This window comes from Cupressus sempervirens, chromosome 3, assembly GCF_028749045.1.
Source record: "Cupressus sempervirens isolate cs-2001-9-10 chromosome 3, ASM2874904v1, whole genome shotgun sequence".
In the NCBI taxonomy this organism is placed as follows: Eukaryota; Viridiplantae; Streptophyta; class Pinopsida; order Cupressales; family Cupressaceae; genus Cupressus; species Cupressus sempervirens.
Genome location: NC_143120.1, coordinates 388,242,525 through 388,265,965, shown reverse-complemented (window position 1 = coordinate 388,265,965; position 23,441 = coordinate 388,242,525). Strand labels below are relative to the sequence as shown.

General features: G+C 32.9%; 1 protein-coding gene across 3 annotated transcripts in view; it reads right to left on the bottom strand.

Annotated features, from left to right (window-relative positions):
* Positions 1 to 9,014: 9,014 nt before the first annotated feature.
* The window catches only part of LOC149566639 (actin-related protein 4-like), a 233,136-nt gene continuing 218,709 nt past the window's right edge, over positions 9,015 to 23,441 (bottom strand). For all 3 annotated transcript variants that reach the window (XR_016362264.1, XM_089819941.1, XM_089819942.1), the window contains 4 exons: positions 19,717 to 19,779; positions 18,519 to 18,583; positions 9,549 to 9,617; positions 9,015 to 9,403 (listed from right to left, as the gene is read on the bottom strand). Coding sequence is in view for 2 of the 3 variants with exons in the window: in XM_089819941.1 (XP_089676067.1) it covers positions 9,358 to 9,403; positions 9,549 to 9,617; positions 18,519 to 18,583; positions 19,717 to 19,779 (243 nt within the window). In the remaining variant the exon portion in view is untranslated. The remainder of the gene's footprint in view (positions 9,404 to 9,548; positions 9,618 to 18,518; positions 18,584 to 19,716; positions 19,780 to 23,441) is intronic.

The window sequence follows — 23,441 nt, the reverse complement described above, 5'->3', positions numbered from 1 at the left end:
GGATATTTGTCTATAGTGACTCGTAAAAGCTTGACTGTATCCTATCATCACTTCGGTCACACCCTCTCAACCATCCTTATGGGATGCTAAGGAGGAAATTATACTAAAGTTTGATACAATTTCATCTTACACCCAAGATCCATGAAGCCGACGAGAGAGGGTACTCTATATCAATCTTGGATTACACAAGTACCCAATGAATACAAAAATCATAAACACTTTGAGCTATTCTAAATAAGACAAGTGAAAATGAAAGTATATGTCAAGTTTTAAGCCCAAATCAAAACATGTATTATTTTAAAAATAATCCTTTAGGATTCCAAGGAGTTTTGCAATGAAAGGGATTAGTAATTTGATAAAGGTCATCTAATAACACATCCCACATATAGCCTAAACTCTACAATAGTAAATAACAACTTATTAAGACATTAGAAAGATAAGTAAATGCATACTGTAAAAAAGAAACATAAATACAAAACAGATGCACAAAAATGGGGAAGATAGGCATAGGAAAATGTTAAGGATGCACATAAAGATTGAAAGTGCAAAAAAAGTGAATACAAGTGTAGGAAAATGCTATAGATTCACAAATAGAGTGAAAGTAGAGGAGTTTAAAATGAAAGTACATGAAGTGTGGATAAAAGTGCAAGAATAAAAAAAATTTATGATGAGGCAAAAACTAGTGTGCATAAATGGAATCATAGATATGGTGAGCACATTCATAGCTCTACAACACAAATGGGAAAAAATGACTTGTACAATACTGCACACATAAAAAATTTAAACATTTGTTAGATTTTTTGGAATGCAAATATTATGTCTAACTCAAGTACAATCTAAATAAATTGATTATACCTAATTTAACATACCCAATGAAGAAATGAAAATAAATCTAAATAAAAATATGATTTTACCTTTAACCTACCAAATCAATATTTTGTTCATTGTCCTCATAGATTTGAGTGTCTTGATTGGTGAGATCTTAGATTCAAACTAACTCCTTCAATATGCTTCAAAGTGTTTGAAATTAAGAAATCAAATGCAAAAACTACAATCAAAATCTTAGAATATTGAATATGCAAGATGGATGATGAATATTGTTGTCACTTAGTGCGTGATTGCACCCTTGTGTTGAAAAGAACTTTCTAGCAATCTAGTGAAACATGGGATGATCCTTGGCCTATGGGTATGCCATGTTAAGGATCAACCTTTGATATGAAGGTTTAGCTTCCCTTGAATCACCTATTGAAATTGACTATAACTTGGTAGGAAAAGGGGAGAGAGAGAGAGAGAGAGAGAGAAACATAACATAAAATTAAACTGGAAATGAAGGCGATTCACCAAAGTTGTGAGGTGATGCAACTTTGCATGAAACCCACAACAAGAAATGAATGTAGCAACTTGATCACAAAAAGACCTTATTAACACTAAGTGCATGAAACGTAAAAAGGTGTCGGGATTCAAAAGAAGGAAACTTGCTCACAACTTCCAAACCAAGATTACACACAAATTACACTTAACTCAAAAACTATTTCTCAAATGCCTTTCAAACACTTAAGCCAAGGTTTCATGAAAACACACTAACTTAGAGCTAGAAATGCTTGAAAGACAATGACAAATTGACAATAGGGCCAAAGAGTATTACTGCTATATTATTTTAGAAGGAGAAAAGTCTTGAAAATTACATCACAAAATGAAACATGAGCTACAAACTAACTAACTCTCCAAGGAGGAAAAATGCCAACTCCAAGGAGATAGAATGCAAGAGCTAACTGAAACATGCCAAAGAGGGGTATAAATAGGTTCACAACCAATAACCTGAACTATCCCAAAAAAATGGAAGCATATCTATGATTCCTCTCAAATCAATTGGTCGATGCAATATGTCATCTCCATGGATCATGCTGAAATCTAAAATTTGACATATATCATCTCCACCAAATATGGGAATGAATAAGAAAAATATCATCCATCAACATCTGCAAATATGCATAATGGAAGTCAAGTCCATGAATCATGTTGCCCAAGATATGAATGTTGGATATCCCCACATAATCACAGAAATAACTTTCATCATTCTCCAAACAAACCCCCTCTAAAACTTGCATATTTTACTTGTCAACTCCCCAAATTTGCATTTAGAGATAACGTTTAAATAAAATGATTTATAAGAAATCATTCTATTTAATGTTTTACAATAATAATCAATGCATATAAACCTCTTAAAATTTGGACATTTACAAGTTAATTATGCAACCACTCAAAAATATGTTTCAGCATTCACTTTAACATGACAATTTTTGAAAAATGAATTAAATGACCCCCTATATGTTTGTAATATTTTTTCTAGAAAGAACAAATATCGTTCCTAAAATCAATAGATAGCTCCTCACAAATTTATAGAGCCATTAGCATTCATATGTGGTTGTACCAAATTTTTATTCCTATGCTGCACGCTCAAAAATAATTTATGGGCAAGTAGTTTCCAGAAAATGAATTAAATGACCCTTTAAAATTCCATATACATTTTTTTGGAAACAGAAAAATTTGTTCCTGACATCAATATCTAACTTCTCACCAATTTATAGTTTCATAGGAGTCCCTATGTGACCATACCAAATTTTAAAGTGGCTATAATAGTGAAACAACACACTTCCTGTAGCAACATGTAACTTTATATTTCCTATGCAACACCCTTTGATGGAATGTGTCATTACTTAAGGTTCCAAATTTCTTGTAGCATGTATTTTTCCATTTCAATTCATGTTGCTACACTTCATTTAGGAGCCTTCATTATGCTTTCTCCTGTAGTATTGGGCTTATGTAGTTTTTAGCCTATGATGCAGTTCTTGTCACCATGAAAGCTCCTAATGCAATGAATGTTTTTTATCCTCGTATTCTTTTCCTACAACCATTTAGCTTTTAGGCTACTAAGTGTCACAACTTTGAATGATAAGAAAAATTGGTTACAATTATAAGATGATCAAAATGGTGATATGAAGTCATGGATTTATTATTCTAATATGGAAATGTTATGTTATGCTATTGATTTCTCTTTAATTACAAGAATTCTAACTAACTAAAAATGGGAGCAATGAGGATCCATTTATAGATCTTTGGAGACCCTTTTCCTAGGTGGCATGATCCAACATTAGAGATTGAAAGTTATAGAATATAAAGGCTAGAATTTACTTGGTTGGAGAAGTTGAGAGGAAGGAGGAATTGGTTGGAATGTGAGACGAATAATAGGATTGATGTTCCTCTCACATTGACAAAGAAGAGTTTGATTTCGAAGGGATAGATGCATGTCGCATGTTTTACAAAGAACCTTGGAAATAAGGTGGTGAGATACAGTCATCATGGGGACTCTTTGCACAAGTGTCCCTTAAGTCACCCTTGACCATGTGAGGTGACTTGACCAACCACTAGATTGTAGGATAGGTGGAAGAAACTTGGTCACATGAAGGAAAGTGTTCATAGGACTAAGTATCATCGGAACAAGTGTCCATGGGACTAAGTCACTTGAAGAAAGTATCCTTAGGATTAACTCGGTTGAGGACACATACTCCTTTTTGACCCCTTAACAGTATGACTTGTGGGTGATGATAAATATGACTATTCAATAACTAAATTAAGTCAATTATTAGAGAATGGGTGATGTGTCAGATGACTTGGTCAGGTGATGTCAGGTGATGTGGACTAGGAGACTTAGTCATGACATGATTATGTAATTAAGTAATTAGTGAAATCAATTAATAAGATTAATAGAAAGACTTAGGATAAGATGAATAGACTAGGTGAATAATTGAATAACCTAAACAATTTATTTAGACAATATAGGAAATATCTATCAATTAAATAATAAATATTTGATTAATTTACTAAGACAATTTTAAGTTTATACTAAAAGGTCAAGTATCTCGAGTTTGAATGTCTAGAGATAATACCTTTCTCATAATGTCCATGAGAGGGGGAGTATTTGTACTTAAAACTTAGCCTATAGAGTAGTGTGATGTGTACTTAATGTAATCCTCATATAGGTTGACAACATATGTGATTTTTTTCTCAACATCAAGTACTTAAGTTTATTATCATCTCTCAGTCTATGAGCATTAAACCTCCATCTTTTATATATTATTTCTAGCCTGTAGTATGCATCTTTTAATTCACTCACCATAATGGACTAGTCATGGTTTGTGTCTACATCAAACACTTGAGAAATATAATCTTTAATTATTGGATGTGGAGGTCCTCCATGGGAATCATGAATGGTATTTATTTTAGGATCGTACTTCTTCACAATTATTGTCATTAAGTCCATGTTTACAAAGACATTAAAGACAAGTAACTTTCCTAGATTATACATCCAAGGATTTATATGTATTCCACTGTAGTTTGTCTCTTGCGATGGTACATAACTAAATAATATTTCCCTATTCTCTTACCATAAATCCTCCAATATTTTAACCTTTCCACCTAGTTTATCAATATCATGATTAGTTTCGATATCCCTTTTTGACTTAGAGCCTAAGTTAAGAAAAATGTCCATCAAATCTTGGTTTAAATGTATACCATCTCTCTTATGTATTTGTCTTAGTTTCCTTATGATTTTATATTTGTTGTAGTTTTTCTTTTTCTTTTTGTTCCCTAGGTTTCTTTGAAATTCTTTCCAATTTTGTTATTTAGAGAAAATAAATTAAATTCAATATAGTTTGGAAACCTACTTGATTTATTCAAACTACTCTTGACTACATCTACAATTTTCTTTCAATTCTTTGTGCTTTACTTCTTGTCATCTTCAATTTATCTCGAGGATGTCAATTATGAAACACAAGTGATGGTAATGATCTCAAATAAATGTATGAGATTTATTTGTGTACCCTTTTTAAAATATAAATGGTCAACAAATTCTTTGATTCAAGATCCCATGTTGACATGACACTTTTGGGCATGTGATACTATTGTCTAGAGACACATCATTTTATTCATTAATTTTCATAATCGATAAAACTAGTGTGTTAGAAATGTAAAAAATGCTAAACATTCAACAAACTAATGAATTACTACACATATATATAAGATAAAAAAATCAACAAAAGAGAGTACAAACCAAATAAGAACATCCAAATGTTCCCTTGATATGTATGTGTCTCCAATGATTTGCATGTGTTCTCAATGAATGATCAATTCTTCAATGGAATATGGTATTATCAACAATAAAGATAGATGAAGTATTTATGGCTATGAGAGTTTGAATGAAATTTGGCATAATAATTGTATTTTGATAGGTTTTGATATTAATGCAATCAGATTTCCACAATCCATCTTAGTTATGTTAATCAGTTTCTGGATTAGATTGTGTGGAGATTTTTGTCATCAACGTTCTGAATCACACTACGTGATCCATCATCAGGATGAGAGAGCAAGAGATGTCAAATAAAGTAAGTAGTAGATTTAGTAAAGACTCACCATAATAATTGTATTTTGATAGGTTTTGATATCTCAAACTAGCATTTTAATTTTGCATATGACGGTGGGTGATTTGTGAAGGGTGAAGGGTTCAATTTATGGGAAAATAGAAGGTGAAATAGATGGTCAAGATGCACTCTTGTAAAAGGCTTAAGGGTGGCCAAGATGCATTTGAGAGGGATCACATAGAATGTGCTTTCTAAAATGGTTCTTATTGTGGCAAGTGTCACTAGGAGAAAGGGTTGAAACTTGGAGAGAATGTGGCCATTTTGGGAGATGTGAAGGGGAAAAAATTTGTAATGGATGTAAGAGATGTTTAAGTGTATTTAAGGTTAACATTTAATGCACTTATCTGGGAAGTGAGGATTTGATATGAAGGTTAATATCCTCATTCTTAGGTTTGTGCAGATAACTAGGGCAAGATTAGGTTTGGATTAGGAGTTGATTAGGGTAAAAGTGAGCTTATGGAGAATGCAAGTGGGGAACTTAATTAACCAGAGTTAATAATTTAACTAAGTGGACTTAGTATGTGTGAATGAGTTGGGTTGAGTCTAGACCATGGATATTGGGTTTGGTTAAGAGTTAGGCTAGGGTCAAGATTGATTAAATGAAAATTATTTAATCAACGAGGAATATGGGAATTAAATTTAATAGGTTTGTCCAATTACTTAATTTAGGAGAGGAAGCAAGATTTAACTAACAATCAAACTATTTGTTGTCATATTGATAATTAATTAGACTATGGCTAGTTAATTAGATCAATTAACTAGCGGGTGACATATATTAATTAAATATGAAATAAATGATTAATATTGTCTTATAAGGTAACTAAATAGTATTACTTAATTATTAATCAAATTTAGGTGTCTATAAAATTTTAGGATAACATTATTTCAAAGATGTTTAAAATAATAAATAAGATAAAGATAAAGATAAAATTATTAATGTCCACGAAAAACCAAAACGGTTTATAGGACCGAGCATACAAACAGAAGAGCCAGCCAAGCAAAGGCACCAAACAGTGACTGAAAAGGAACAAAGCAACAAGAAGAAAGAAAGACAAGGTAAGGACTAAGGGTCCTTCATTGTCACAAAGAAATCCGTAATAGAGAGGTACATCCGTGGACGATCTATAATCTTCAGATGCCGTGAAGAACCCCTATTGGACTGATGCTACCTGTAGAGATTGGTACAATGTCTAACAGATCTGGAATGTGAAGTAGTGGAAGAGAGAAGACGCAAGGAATTTTAAAAGTAACAAGGTTTCCCTAGACTAAGAGGCGGGGGGGAGCAGGGAGGGGGAGAGAGAGATCCCCCCTCAAGAAAGTGGTGGGGAGATATAACAAGATGTGATGGTATCTGAAAAATAAAAGAATGCTTCAATGGAAAAGGGGAACATAGAAGGACTAGAGGATGTTACAATTGAAATTGGGGTGAAAAGCTAACTAGGGAGGATGGAAAGGGGTCACTCGGGAGGAAGAAAAGGGAAAAAGGGATTCATGAGGGTCCAATATAAGGGACCAAGGTGCTCGAAAGGAGCTCATTTACACACATTTGAGTACTATATTGTTGTTGATTTTAAGCTCTCAAAGAGAATGATGTGATGGCTACAAGAGGATGACCCAAGAATCAGATGGACATCATGAGGAGCATGTGATAGTATTGCATGCTTGCCTAATTGGTAGGCTCTTGAACCTAGCTTTTTCATTTCTGAAATTTATTCTATTTTAATTTATAGTTTAGGAATCAGCAATCCTATAGGCTCAAGATTAGTTGGATCATCACTTGGACTTCTAGGATTGCACTAAAGAGATGGGCGGGGATGTAATACAGATAGTTTGGACATTTTACCATGCTTTGCCAACCAAATGAAAAATTTGTACATAATCAAAGAAGATGGTGTAGATATTGAGGAAACAATCATAATGTAGGATAATTATCTCCTAGTTTTATGGATACTAAAGAACATTGCCCTTGGCAAATTCCTCAAAGCAACATTTTTCTAGCAAGAACATGTTGGCATACCTATGGAGTGGTTGTGAGCTATCAAAACTACTAAAATATACAAGAAAACAAAGGATAATATCTTTTAAGAGATGGGAGAATACAAACATCCTACTTTAGCATGTCAAGTCTTAGTTAGAGCAATCACATGCACATATTGAGAAGTTGAAGAATAGATGAGGATTATCAACAACATAGTGCATGAATTCAAGGATGCTCTCAATCTTGGTTGTAACAAGAAATCCATTGATTGGATGGTAAATATTAGGACAAGAATAAAAAGCTAAATATTTTTCGTAAAAATGAAGTCGAGATTAAGTAAATCATGCATTCCCAAAGCTGGTTGCACATTTGTAGATCAAGGAATGTAATTTTGATTAACTTTGGAATTGTTCGTGGCTAAAAAAAACATGGCCCAATCAAGCTCCACTTCCATATCTAACATCGCTACTCATTTTTGAAGATTTATGGCATGTTTTGATGCAACAAGGCCTAAATAGATCAATAAGCTCCTTGCACACATTATTTCTATTATTCTTTAGTTTAGAAGTAGTTTTAAGTTGTTTATTTGCAAATTTAATATATTTCAACCCAAAATCAAAAACCCTAGTTATGAGCTTGGGCAATTTGTAAATTGAAAACTATATAAATCCATGACTTAATTCGAATTAGAGATGAGCGACTTTGTATTTAGAAATAAGATATAGGTGGTGTTGCAATCCCAATGTGAGAATGTTTCATTGTGGATTTGAATCAAAAAATCAAGTTCAAGAACGATTAATGTTCTACTAAGATTTACTTAATCAATTTGTGCAATTAGTGATGATCTTTGAATGTGTATTTGTAGTGATTGCTAACTTGCTAGGATCATGCTCATTTATACCTTGAGGAATTCATCTCACATTTATGTGTGGGTAAATGACTTTGTGATTTTAATGATTTCCCAAGATATTAGAAGTTGTCTAAATTCCTTTGATGATTGCATCATGTCTAAAATGAATTACAGATTTGTAATTTGTATTTACTTGGTTGAATGATCTAATCAAATATTCTACAATAAGTGTTTTATTTAAATAATCATTGTTCACCTTGGTTGAAAATTGTTTAATTCATTTCGTATTGTTATAGGTACTATATTCGAAAAGATTAAAAAAAAAGAGTTGAAAGATTCCTAAAATCCAGCATTTCCGCTTATTTACCAACAAAGACCTTGCAAAAATTTGTATTATTCATACCCACATTGATAAGAACTAACCTTTTGAAACCTTGGGGTGATGAATTCCATTTGTCAAGAGAAGGAATTCATTATCAATTTCCTTATCAGTTTATTGTGCTAGTACCACAATCAACAATAGTTTTAGGGCAGTGCTTTTAGTCGAGAGGCTGAAATCAAACTCTGGACATTTTCAATGGTCTTAATGTAATTAACAACAACACGTAAAATGAATTAAGTAAATTTAACATGTGTAAATGTTGTGTTATTAATTGTGTTGAACATTTCATTAGAGTGGCCATCTTAAATTATATGAGGTAGTCACGAGTTGAAAATAATTAGTTGAAAACATACATGCAGACACGCTTACATTCATTCACATTCTCTGAATCTATTTATGATGTTGGAAACTAATCGCAGCTAGTTTCTTCAAAATTGTGTTAATTGAGCTTCCAAAACCTCGTCTTGCAAGTATGACTTCTCAATTCAATCTAAAGATATCTCTAGAATAATCTATTATTGATAACAGAGGAAACATCATCCCCATCATCCACGAAGAAAAAAGATACAGCAATTTTTCTTGTTATCTCTATGAAACAAATGCTCAATTTTCCTTAAATAATATTTAGAATACACCATCCTAAAGATAACAAAAGGTGATTTTCTTTAACCTAAGGACATTTTCTCTGAATGTATGCTGCTCCATGCTCCTCATACCTGCTCCACAAAAATTTGAAGTCAAATAACCAGTGCATTGGTATAATTACAGAATGGTGAAAGAGTATCTTAACGCCAAAACTTAGCTACAATCAAAGTTCCAAGTGTGTAAAATAGAATTTTTTCACAACTGAGATCCACTTACTCAGACTTGGAGAACCACATCTGTTGAAACGATCCTAATGATGCAAGAATGCTGCCTCCAATCCACACGCTACATGAAATACAAATCCAATTAGCAAAGTTACACTTTTCTTGAATCAGGATATATTATTCATGAGCAATCGATACTATTCAGGAATATAGGGAATGCTATTTTGAAATCCAAAATGGCATAAAACCGTACTGCCCTTATATGATGCAACAGCTTCCAAAGCTCTATTTTTCAAGGCTAGAGTTTAATTGACAATTTTACAACACAAGATCTCAGCTGACATTAAATTTGAAAATTACGTCAAACCTACTATTGTTTTCTCACAATTTGTATCATCTAGAGCTTCCACATTAATGAAATCTTTAATTAGCCTCTATTTGTTGGACCTAGAAAACTCTCACGACTAAGAAATTTGTTTGTCAATGTTAATTCTTAAAAGACTAGTTGATATTGACATTAATTGTTTTTACATCTTTGTTCTCTAAAGGTATATTATGATTTGATCCATCCATTTATGGAACCATCCATGTAGAAACTATTCAGTAGCTAATGAATAAATATTCATCATGCCTTTGAAAAATATTCAGATGGTTAAAATAAATCACTTCCTCTTTAATAAATTTCAAGTCACACATGTAATGTCCCCAATTAGCAGGTTCCAGTAGTTTGGCGAAGTCAGTTCATCATCACAACCTTTGTGAGCTGACACTACGTTTTGAAGGTCTCAGTGGAGTGACTTGCTATTTATAGCGAGTCGATTATGCAAAATTTCTATTTTAAGCAGTACAGTTGTGGCACCTTGGGACTTGGCTTCCTCAGTGATTGAGTGGGCTTCATTGTTGAATAGTATATTGTAAGCTAATAAGTTATACTTAATGAATAAGTCTTCATTATAATTTGATGGTGTGAAGTTGAAGATTCTTAAGTGAAAAGTGTAACTAGGAAGCCAAATGGTATCTGGTGTCTTGAGAAAGATTTAGCTTTGCAAATATTATAAAAAGGACTTCATGAGACAAATTGATCATCCTCTTGTATTTTATTTTTATGAAATTTGAAAGGTTTTGAAAGGTTTAAAGGTTGGAGTTGGAGAAATCTGAATTTTCTCCATTTCAGTTGCACTCTGAGCTGGCTCATTACCAGTGAATTGTGTTTGAGGGCTGAATTTTATTTGCCATCAAATTGGCGCTGTTGTATACCAATTTAATAATATCATCTGGTCTGCAAATTAAGGGTTTATAGAAGAATCTATACTGTTGTAGCTGAGATTGAGAGACGGGAATTACAATAATTCTGAGAGTTCCCTTATTACTGCTCCATTGCTATCATTATTGCCACTGGAGGATAAGTTTATGGGCTACGAAATCACCAGAGAAGCAACGTTAGAATTCACTTCTGATGCGATCTGGTTGTTGGTTTGGCGTGGAGACTTAAGGCAGAGTTTAACTTCATTCTGTGTGCATTACACATTGATGGCTGCCATACACTGAATTTGGTGTGGGAATTCAACTTCCATCTGCTGCAACATATCTAACGCCAAGGTGCAGACAGTTCTTAATTAAATGTTTGTCTATATGATCCATACTTGTAATAATTGCAACTAAATAGCTGCAATCAAGATCATTGAGTTAGCAATTCCTATTTGTTTCATCATGCTATTTGTATAAGCATTTCTCTATATTCAAAAAACACACAAAAAAAGCATATACTTTCAAAACCAAAAAAATTGCAAAAACTTCTAAAACAAAATTCTTCAGTATAGTCCTTGAGCAAGCCAGCAGGGCTCCTACAACACAGTTGACAAAAAGAAAAACATACTAGTGAAATTGGTATGCTCTTATGGAAGAAAAATCCATGTGTAAGCTATATAAAAGTTCTGCCCACAGAAAAGATGTCCATATAGTTCATGTAAATATTAAAAATATAAATATTTCTGGGAATTTACCATGTCCAGTCAGAAATGTAAAGTTTCTACAAATTCTTTAGTTTTGGACCAGACTTTGGATCAGACTTTGAATCAGAATTTGATTGCTGAGAATGATATCTTAATATTCTGAATATTATGAATTGTTTGAGAAAGCCAACACTATGTATAATGCAGATCCAGTACTCTATGCTCGAACTTGTGTGATTGTAAATATCTCTGCTATGTATTCGTGGGAAGGAGAATGCTTGGAAGATCAGACTGCTGTGTATTGTGTGTCCTCCAAACTACATTCACAACCCGTAGATATATCCTTCTAGAGGGTATGTCCCTCAAGGGACATGACCCTTAGTTTAGCATTAAAACATTATAATTCCTAAATCGGCGACTTAATAATTTTGTTTAGAATTAACAAAACTTAGTATTAGTTTAGTTAGATACAAAACAAGAATATCTATTTGGAATCGCCGGCTCTTATAGGAAATGCATAATATGTATTACTTGCCATTCATAGGATACATTAACCATACTAAGAAGGTACGATCTGTACTTATCAGACCTATAGAATTATTCAGGTTACATTCTTAACACTTCCTTTTAACCTGATAATCCTACAGAGAGATATCATATCTAGCAACATCAATACAGATGTTTAAGCAAGAATAAATACTCTATATCTATTTGTCTATTCTTAGTATGTGGTATCATAGAACACATGATACAACGTCATATTACTAAACCTGTGATATGAAAAATCACTGCTACTAGTGATAAGACACATGTTGTGACTCATAGAAACTGGTATTTCTATATCACAACAAGATCTTGAGTTTAAGATTGTCATTCCCAAACTACGAGGGCAAAAACACACACCAAAATTTTTTAAAGTTAATAATAAAAAATTTACTAAGTTTGAGAAGTTGATTCTCAGCTAAAGATATAGGTACACTGAAAGGCGGATACAAAATCTCCTATCCAAACATTTAGATTACGTCTCAGTTTTAAAGACACCATGAAGGAAAAGATTGATAAGCTAAATCGTTCATTGTTAAATTGATTAATTAAATTAACAATTTAATTTGAATTAATTAAGATACCTAAAACTTGAAGATTTTAATAACTTTTAAAACATTGCATGTCTATTACAATAGTTGATCCTAATGAACAGTAAATTTAAGTTCCATTAACTTTGATCAATAATAAATTTACTAGGCAAGATATCAATTAACATTATAACTAATTGATTTGAATGCTCAAATAAGTAATATCAGATTAATTATTCGAAATGTTTTTAAAAAAAGCACACTTGCTAAAATAACGTTTCCCATAAAATTCATCTATAATTCATAGACAAACATTTCTACGAAAGATAATATATAACTAAAATAAAACAACTAAATATTTACACTTATTTTAACTAGCTAATTAACCTTACATTAAAACTAATAAATAACACATTAAAATTGTTTTAATTAAAATATACTAATTTCACATTTAAAACTTTTTTTTTTTTAAATTAAAACTTATTTAATATATTAACATCTAAGACACTATTTAATACTAATAAAATAAACTAATTTAAGCTAAATTTAAACTAACATAAAAGCATTACATTTCATACTGATATTACCGACAACCACTAATCTAATTTTAAATTTAAAACCAATAGCTTAAACAAATAACAACTTAAAACTTATCTAAAAATTATTACTATCATTAAAACTAGAACTAAACTTAACACTAATTCTAACAACTAATACTATTTAAACAAACTAAACTACAATATAAAACAACTTAAATATTAAATTATACTAATTTAAAACTAAAATGCTAACTCTAAGATAACTTACAATTGAAAATTACTCCAACTAACACTAAAACCTGACAAAGATCTACCAAAATAAAGGATAAACCCGGAGAATTCTAAGATTCTCCCTTTATCCAATTTGTGACCCATGAACATAGCAATGTCAATGTCACAAGATGATCTAAAACTCATCTAGATCTTACAGTAAAATCTACTATTTAGTACATTATCTAAGAGATTGTCATCTCTCATAATGCCTTTTACACAAGTATTCATTATTTCAGAGATCGTCACTTCTTAAATAATGATTACACATGGTGGAGCCTATAACAGCTAATCGCCTGACAAAAATAAAATTATTTTATTAATATTCAAAAGAGTACAAATGGATTACAACTCAACCATACCAAGTATCCTCCTGAAATGTTCTATCTTTACTCTAGATAGAGGTTTGGTGAGTATGTCTGTTGTCTGATCTACAGTACAAATGTATTCCAATTTTACAGAATTCCTATCTACCATATCTCTCACATAATGGTAAGGAATTTCAATATGCTTGGATCTGTCATGAAAAATTGGATTCATCGAGAGCTTGATGGAACTCTGATTATCACAATGAATAATCGTAGGATTCATGGCTTGCCCAAACAATCCCACAAGTAACTTCCTCAGCCATACTGCTTCTCGAGAGGCCATCGCTCCTGCAATGTATTCTGCTTCTGTGGAGCTCTGAGCTACTGAAGACTGCTTTCTGCATATTTATGAAATCACAGCTGATCCTAAACTGAAACATCTAGAAGTGCTCTTCCTATCTTTAACACTTCCACCCCAATTTGAATCGATGAATCCATGCAAATCTACAGCAACTTTCTCATATTTAAGTCCATAACTAAGAGTGCCTTGTAAGTATCTCATAATGTGTTTAATAGCAACTAGGTGAATCTCCTTAGATTCACACATAAATTGACTTAAGGCATGAACAGCATAGCAAATATCAGGTCTTGTATTTACTAGGTACATAAGGGACCCAATCATCTGTCTGTAGAGAGTAGAATCTATTGGAGGTGATTCTGCAGCTGCTTCTTTAAGTTCATGCAAATTGGTTTCCATTGGAGAAGACATAGACTTGCAATTCCACATTCCAAATTTCTTTAAGATATCTGAAGTGTACTTTCCTTGATTCAATATGATACTATCAAAATTCTGTCGTACTTCCAATCCTAGGAAGTAATGGAGAAGCTCCAAGTCCTTCATCTCGAATTCTCTAGTTAGGTCTTTCTTTCACTGATCTATAAGATGATCATCACTGTGATTAATAAATCATCAACATACAATATCAATATTACCATATCATTTTTATCTCTTTTATAATATAAGTTTGGATTGGCTTCATTCTTAGAGAATCCTAAGCCGACGAGATATTTATCAATCCTTTCATACCAGGCCCTAGGAGCCTATTTAAGCCCATAGAGGGCTTTTTTGAACCTGCAAACAAAAGTGTTAGGATCATGGGTTTCAAATCCTTCTGGTTGCTCTAGATAGACTTCTTCTGAAATCTTTCCATTTAGAAATGTTGTCTTTACATCCATCTAATGTACCTTCCATCCCTTAGATGTGGCAATTGCTAAGACTGCTTGTACGGAAATATATCTGGCAACAGGAGCAAAGGTTTCTTCAAAATCAATCCCTTCTTTTTGAGAAAAACCTCTTGCTAAAAATCTAGCTTTATATTTCTCAATACTCCCATCAACAGCATGCTTTATTTTGAATATTTATATGGAAGAAACAACAGATTTTCCTTTTGGTCTTGGAACTATTTCCCAAACATCATTTTTCATAATTGATTGGTATTTTTCTGTCATAGCTTCCTTCTAGGCTAGATGTTTAATAGCATCAGAAGGATTGGTAGGCTCTGTTTTGGATAAATCAATCATATTTGCAGTATGACTAGAGAATCTTTTAGGTCTTTTACTTTCTCTGACAAACCCTGAAGGTGCAGCACAGTCTTGAGCTGCTTCAACTGTTTTTATAGCCCAAAGTGGTCTTTTCTTTGAACTTTTCTCAAGGTTTATATTTTCATCTTCGACCTCTTATAAGTTCTCCCTCTGGGATTCAGATTCACTAACTCTTTCAAAATTTGATAAAGGAGAAAGTTCATTGGAATTTATGGCTCTTCTAAATGCAAGATCTTCCTCAAAGATTACATCTCTGCTAAGTTCAATAGTTTTCTGTCTAGGTATAAAAATTATATGCTTTAGAATTTTCACTATACCCTACAAAGATACCTTTCCTCCCAGACGGTTCTAATTTGGTTCTCTTTTCTTTTGGAACATGAATGTATATAGGAAATAGAAAAATTCTGAGATGACTTATATTGGGTTTTACTTTAGTAAATACTTCTTCAGGGGTTTTATCTTTAAGATAGGAGTGAGGGCTTCTGTTTTGAATATATACAGCAGTACAAGAGGCTTCTGCCCAAAGATAGTATTCTAGATTTTGGTCAAAAATCATAGGCCTAGCAGCTTCTATAATTTTCCTATTCTTTCTTTCAACTACCCCATTTTGTTTTGGGTTATAAGGAACAGTATGCTCCCTCTTGATCCCTGATTCTTTACAAAACCTTTTAAATAAGTCTGAGATATATTCTCCTCCATTATCTGTTCTAAGGGTTCTAATTTTATGTCCTGAAAATTTTTCAGTTAATGATTTGAATTCTTTAAATCTTTGTAGGATTTCGACTAATTCCTTGCATTTTTAAAAAACAAATCCATGTTTTCCTAGAGAAGTCATCTATGAACAAGATATAATACCAGAATCCTTTAAGAGAGGGAACGCACATAGGTCCACATAAATCTAAATGAATTAACTCCAATACATTATTTGTTTTCCTAGTACTATCATGAAAGGGACTTCTAGTACTTTTACCTATAGCACACCCTTTACAAATACTAGGGTGATCTTTATTTAATTTAGGTAATCCAGTAACCATCTTTGCCATAGTTGGAAAGGTTTTAAAGTGTAGATGCCCTAATCTTCTGTGCCATATTTCGTTTGAATCTTCAACTTCGTGAACTAGGGCTTGAATGGATCTACTGGGTTCTATATTCAATTCATACAAATATCCCTTTCTTTGACCAATTAATTTAGCTTTCTTGATGGAAGAGTTCTTAGCCCAAGTTAATACTTTGCCATCCACAAATGCAAAATTGTGTCCATCTTCTAATGTTGTAATTGAGATTAGGTTTCTTTTAATACCTAGTACATAGAGTACATCTTTAAGAAGAAGAGTATTTCCTGTTTTTAGTTTCAAAGTGCAGTTACCAATTCTTTCCACTGAGTGTGCAAAGTTATCACCAATAGTAACTTCATCGTTAACTTTTTCTGATAAGGAATCTAGAGTTTCTTTGTATCCTGTTATATGTCTGGAAGATCCACTATCAATTACCCATGCCTTGTTTGAGATTTCATTTGATAGAGAGGAATACAAAACACGGTTCTCAAGATCATAAGTCTCTTATTCTCTAATGACATTTGTACAATTTGCCTGTTATTTGGAATTTTCCAAACAATTAGATCTATAGTGTCCAAATTTTTCACATTTGAAACACTTTATTTTAGATGGATCTTTCTTGGGCTTCCCATTCTTTTGATTTCCCCTTTTCTTCTTGAAGTGCTTTTTCTTGCCTTTATAAGAGTTTGCATTAAGGACGTGAAGTTCTTCATCTTCTACTCTTAATTTTCCTCCTTTCTTTAGTTTTCTTGACTCTTCTTGAAGACAATCATTCTTGAATCTATTAAAGTCCGGAAGCTGATCTCTAGCACTTATTCCTTGTGCGAATGTTTCCCATGATTTTGGCAATCCATCTATGGCCATTAGCGTAAGTTTGGTGTCATTAATGATGGTTCCTATGCTTAATAATTCATCCCTAATGCCGGCAACTCTTAGAAAATAAGAGTTTATTGATTCTCCTTTCTTTTTTTGGATGTGATTCACTTGTCTTTTCAGTGCAAGAACCCTAGTTGCATTGTTTACTTCATATGCATTCTGTAACGCATTCATCATATCGTAGGCAGTTTGGTGTTTTGTAAGCATAGGTATGATATCATTTTTAACTCCATCCAAGATGATTTGAATGGCTTTTCTATTTCCATTGGTTCATATGGATTTGTGAGGTTCAACTGGGGGCTGTTTGGATGCTCCATCAACGAACTGTTTTACATTGTTCTCTTCAAGAATCATTAAGATTCTGAATTTCCAGGCTTCAAAGTGGTCCTTCCCGTCAAACCTGTCTTTGGGCCTAATTGTATATGCCATAGAAGATAGGAGAAGATTACTAAGTATATGTAAAGTCTGATGACTAAATTTGCAGAGCCCTGGATTTAATAACCTTGCTCTGATACCATGTAAAGTTTCTGCAAATTCTTTAGTTTTGGACCAGACTTTGGATCAGATTTTGAATCAGAATTTGATTGCTGAGAATGATATCTTAATATTCTAAATATTATGAATTGTTTGAGAAAGCCAACACTGTGTATAATGCAGATCCAGTACTCTATGCTCGAACTTGTGTGATTGTAAATATCTCTGCTATGTATTCGTAGGAAGGAGAATGCTTGGAAGATCAGACTGCTGTGTATTGTGTGTCCTCCAAACTACATTCAGAACCCATAGATATATCCTTCTAGAGGGTATGTCCCTCAAGGGACATGACCCTTAGTTTAGCATTAAAACATTATTATTCCTAAATCGGCGACTTAATAATTCTGTTTAGAATTAACAAAACTTAGTATTAGTTTAGTTAGATACAAAACAAGAATATCTATTTGGAATCGCCGGCTCTTATAGGAAATGCATAATATGTATTACTTGCCATTCATAGGATATATTAACCATACTAAGAAGGTACGATCTGTACTTATCAAACCTGTAGAATTATTCAGGTCACATTCTTAACAAGAAAGCAATCAGATTTGGAGTAGGTATGTCATCAAGGATAGTGCAGCCATTCAACAGTCCAAGGTATAGGCATGATGTTAGTTTAGAAAACCCAAAAGTATTTAATCCAGACCACTTAGGAATCTCTAGTTTAATAATATCAGTTTAAATGTGTCACAATCAAAAGAAAACAATCTCAAAGAAAGCCTGAATAGAAACCAAATGAATTTGATTTAACAGGATGTGCCACAAACAACATATACAAAATTGCTAAGGGATCAAAATGAGAAACTAAACCTGTGTTTTCGTTCAGTTGTATTGCCACTTGCAAGAACCTTGACACGTGCTGCTGGTGGTGTTTCCTGAGAAAAAAAATTGTTGACTTACGAAGTTTATCTTTCTAGAGCTTGATAAATTGTAATACTACTACAATGTTTGCAGAGGTAATAGTTCTAACAGACACAGCTTGTTCAATACGTTTTGTTTACATACTGAACTCTACAATGGAGTGCATTGAAATAAAATTGGATACTTCATGTTAAAACTATACATCTTGCAGTGAAAGCTACATTTATTTATTTTTACATAAAATTAGTGAAGTAGAGGTAGAAGAATGGGAAGGAAGAGAAAGACAGACAGAAAGAAAGGATTGGCATTTACTTCAAGATTCACCTTTTTATACAAGGTTTGAACTGAGTCAACTTCAATTTAGTCACAACACAAAAATTTTAAGATGGAGCTAACTAGGAGAGAGAACATAGTGACCATTATCAGGCACTCCGATAAAAACAGCAAACCATGTTTGAGATACATGTTTCAGGACCTTAAACATACATTCACAATATCATTCTAATAATAGAGCACAATACTTCAAGCAAATGTATCATACAAGACCTTATAAAATATATCCCGTAAATCGAAACAGAAAACTATAAAATGTGGTCTTTTAAAGACATATTTGTCTTGAGCAATCCATTAGTGTAAGAAGAGATACAATCAAACTAGCTAGCTTTTGACTTAGTAAAGTCCTATTCACATTACACTTTAGCTCATTTACAAAGATTCTTTGGACTTTGTCTCACCTCTTGTAGACTCATCAAGTGTCCTGACACTTGTACATAGACTCCTACCGTTACTTCATACTTGGAGGGGTAGTCAGAGTTTTAGTACTACATTCTCACCCCTTCATTGTTTCCTTTATAAGCAAAGCTCATTGTACATTTTAAGTAACATGCATATGATATCTCTCATTTTGCAAATTGTTTATTTGTGGACTATTTTGAGTTTGCAAGCAGATTTTGACTGTTCCAACTCAATCTCTGTGTAATAAGTTGAGCACAAAGTTGCCACATAATGTCATGTAGGGAAAGATATAATTTAAGTTTAAGAAAGAATTACAGGTTTAGATTCCATGTTTCAGGTCCCCTGAATACTCAAAATTTCTAAAAGGGAATTGAGAATATACTACAGATTTTAAAAGCAGATGATTGCATACCTCCACCAAGTCCTTCTCCAAGCGTTCCTTCATCTGTTGCATTGATGCTGTGCCACCTGCAAGCTGTTTGAAAAATAAAGAACGTTGAATCAGACCTCCCTACCAGATGCACAACACTTTGGATATATATAGATGAATCTTGACAAAGAAAAACACATGCTATAGTAATGCAAGTTGATTTCACCATAAAAATAATTTATGTGACTTCAAAATGCCTCCAAGATCAGAATAACATAGTTTTTATCACATTCCTCACTAGAAAACAATAATATATTATAGCAAAAACAAATCAATTAACAAAGGGGAGAAGAACAATTATGAAACATAGGATTCAGGTAATCAAAATCAAATGCTTTTAAAGATGATATAATCGTCAAAATAAACTGGACTAGAACATCCGAAGCTCAATATATCCTTAATTATAATTATTGCTTTTATAATGGCTATTATTTAGAGCTGGACAGGGTAAAGTACACAAAACCAAGACTCAATACAGAGCTGTAGTCCCAACTCCAAATTAATATACTCTTTATAATATGCTAAGCTCCATCGAGTTTTTGACAATATGGACAAGATGCTAAAAAAATAGGGATGGGTTCATTTGGCATGCATCTAAGTGAACTTGAAAATTTAGTTAATTCCCTTTCCCTTTCCCTTTCTTTAAAATGCTTCTTTTATACCATTTCTTACTGACTTGGACTTTGACTTGAGCACCACAAAATGGATTTCAAAGCATAAAAGTCACTTGTAAAACATTTCTAACACCAAAACGAGTTCATTTCAGCTCATTTATATTGTAAAAATACTAAGTTGCCATATTCGCTCCAAAATCCTCAAATTCGACATTCAATTCCTTAAAATTCGTAGTCAGTTCGAAGATTGTTCAAATTTGTCTGTTTCCTGTGAAATTCCCTATGGATTTGATATTTCAAACCCTGGTCGACTTTTGGGGAATTTGTAATGAATGCATTAAATGTCAGCGGAGCCTGGGCGGAATTTGAACAATTTTTTTTCCAATTTGTGAATTTGATGCGAATTTTCTCGAGGTGTTCACACTGTAAAGAAAGAAGATTGATAATCACTACAAAAGTAATTTTGCTACCTGCAGTGAAAAAAAATGTTGTCATTATATTACGTTAGGCTTTATTGTTTCCCATTAGCTGATAAAGGATATTAAAAGTTCAGGGAAAAATTATATTCATAAAGCACAAACACTTAATAATAAGTTTAGCTGATAGCATGAAATGCGAAGCTGTATTTTATTTCTCCACTTGACTAAATGGGAACTTATTTATTAAAGTTGAGGGATTATATTGTATCATTAAAAAAGGAAGAATATGCAGAGAAGCTTCCAAGTAGTTAATTTAAACTTTTTGGCTTGAATTTAGAAAAAACGAATTTTGCAGTGAAGAAATTAAGGAGCCTAGACTAATGTTTTCGTTGAATATTCATGAATGTAATTTTTTAATTGACGAAGAATTAAGTCATCTAGAAGAATATTAAAACCAAACTATACAATAGCTAGATATATTATATCAGCATACTTATAAGTCATGGTTCAGAAGTCTGGCTTTGGAATTTATGCAGTAACATTATTTTGGCTCGATAATAAACCTGGCAGACTATGATGGAAAACACTAGGATTGTTGACAAACAATGAAAGACATTTTCCCCAACACTCCCAGTTGGAAGTTGCGGTTGTAATTCCAATTAAAAGATGCGATTAGAGGATAATTGGTTAGTTTCAAACTTTTGATAATGAATAATATTGATGTGCATGACTGAAATTGAGCCATTCTTTGGTGTTGCTTAAATTTGCAGAATGCAAAAGTTACAATGTTATTTCCTACAGCTCAGGGCAGCGATCATTATTTGTAGGAATCTTACCAAGTGTCTAATTTCTGGGATTCAAGATGATTCAAGATTGCAGTGTAGACTCTTCTTAACTTCTGATTTAAGGACATGACTTGATGTATGTTTGTCATTCTGGATGACACAATAGCTAGTCTGTGTATTCAATAATAATAGTGGTGTATGAACTTATTTGCTGCAGCATATATTTACATATATATAAAAGGAAAAATTTTAAAAATCTTGTACAAACGAACCCAAACCCAGTCCAAAGAAAAATTGACCGAATTGCAAATCTGAATGTCAAACCAGAATCCGAACCGGCAACTTAGTAAAAATAAATGCCATTAGAAGACTAAAGCTATGAACATTAAATTGCAAATGAAACTTTGGCAAATTTGTAAAATATAAAAAATTGCAAATATCAAACTCCAAAATATTAAATACTTGAATACTAAAAAAAATTTATTAATTAAAATGTCAAATTAGAGATTTCTATTATATTGGAAATATCATAAAGATGATTACAATGAGTAGCATGACTTCAGAATAAGTGCATAATGTTAAAATGTAGTTAAGGGAGCCCTCTAATCATCCCCGAAGGAAAACTTCTCCTCATCACTGGAACTACTTGACTCTTCATGATCAAGCTCTGCCAAACTAACACTAGCCAGCCCTACATCTGATGTCATAACATCTTTATCAATTTGTGTTGGCTCCACTTTGTCTACATCTCATTGTGTTGACTCCGTTTGTACATGTTCCTTGTGGTCAATGAGATGGAAATCAGTATGTACAGGTACAAGCTTTTCTGCTCTTCTAGAGGTTTGTTTATCTTAAGAGAGTTGATGAAGCTAGAGGTAGACAAGTCCCTCTCAACTGGTAAAGAACTAGAAACCTAAGGTAGTAGTCAAATGGCAGTAATCTTGGATTTCAGTCTACAACAGTTCCATCACGAAATTGGGTCCTCCTATGCCATAGTTTCCATATTCATCTTGATTGCCTCTGAATAACCCCTAAAATTGGTAAGTTTGGTCAACTCAATGCATATTGTTTTAGTATCAAAAGGATCATACATCTTCTCAATGCAGATAAAGAAATTTTCCTTCATATCACCATCTTGTATCGATGTAACTCTACCATGCCTAGTATTGTACCACTTAGGATTAAATGCATAGGTACCCACGTGCAAGGGAGTGTTGAGCTTATCCCATCTCCACTAATGTGTTCATTCACTTCATTGTAAAAAGCTAATGTGAGGTCCTCTTGCACAACAACCCTCATCTGGTCAACCATAAGATCAATGCACTCATACACCTCTCCAAGGGTACTTGCATCCCCATCCGCATATATGATGACCTAGAAAACTAGAGCAATGATGGAGTCTATATATTTGACATCACACAACACCACTTCATTGTTTCCTTCACTCTCCTTTGCTCTAACTCAACTTAGTAATTCCAATTCGTTGTCATAACCATGACTTGCAATGACTCTTGCAACACATAGGATGCATAATTGGTCTCAACAAAATTCAAGAACTCCTTAATGAAGCTCCTAAAGAGTGCATGTTAGGTGTGATTTTGGTTATAGATACATTTAATGTCCCTATTTAAGATATTATTGAATATTGGACAACTTTTGCAATTCCTCATGGTTACAGCTCCATCTATTCTCTATGATTGTGCTATGTAATGGAGAATATGAATCATGTTCCCACGTATAATGTTTCTTCCATGACAATGGTGTGAGTGGCTTCTATTGTTCCTTGCAGGCCTTAATGAAATTTGTATTAAGATCACTAATGTCTCTCATTAATATGATAGTCTCTGGTGTATATATTGAATTCTATTTTTGCATACTTATGTTGGAGA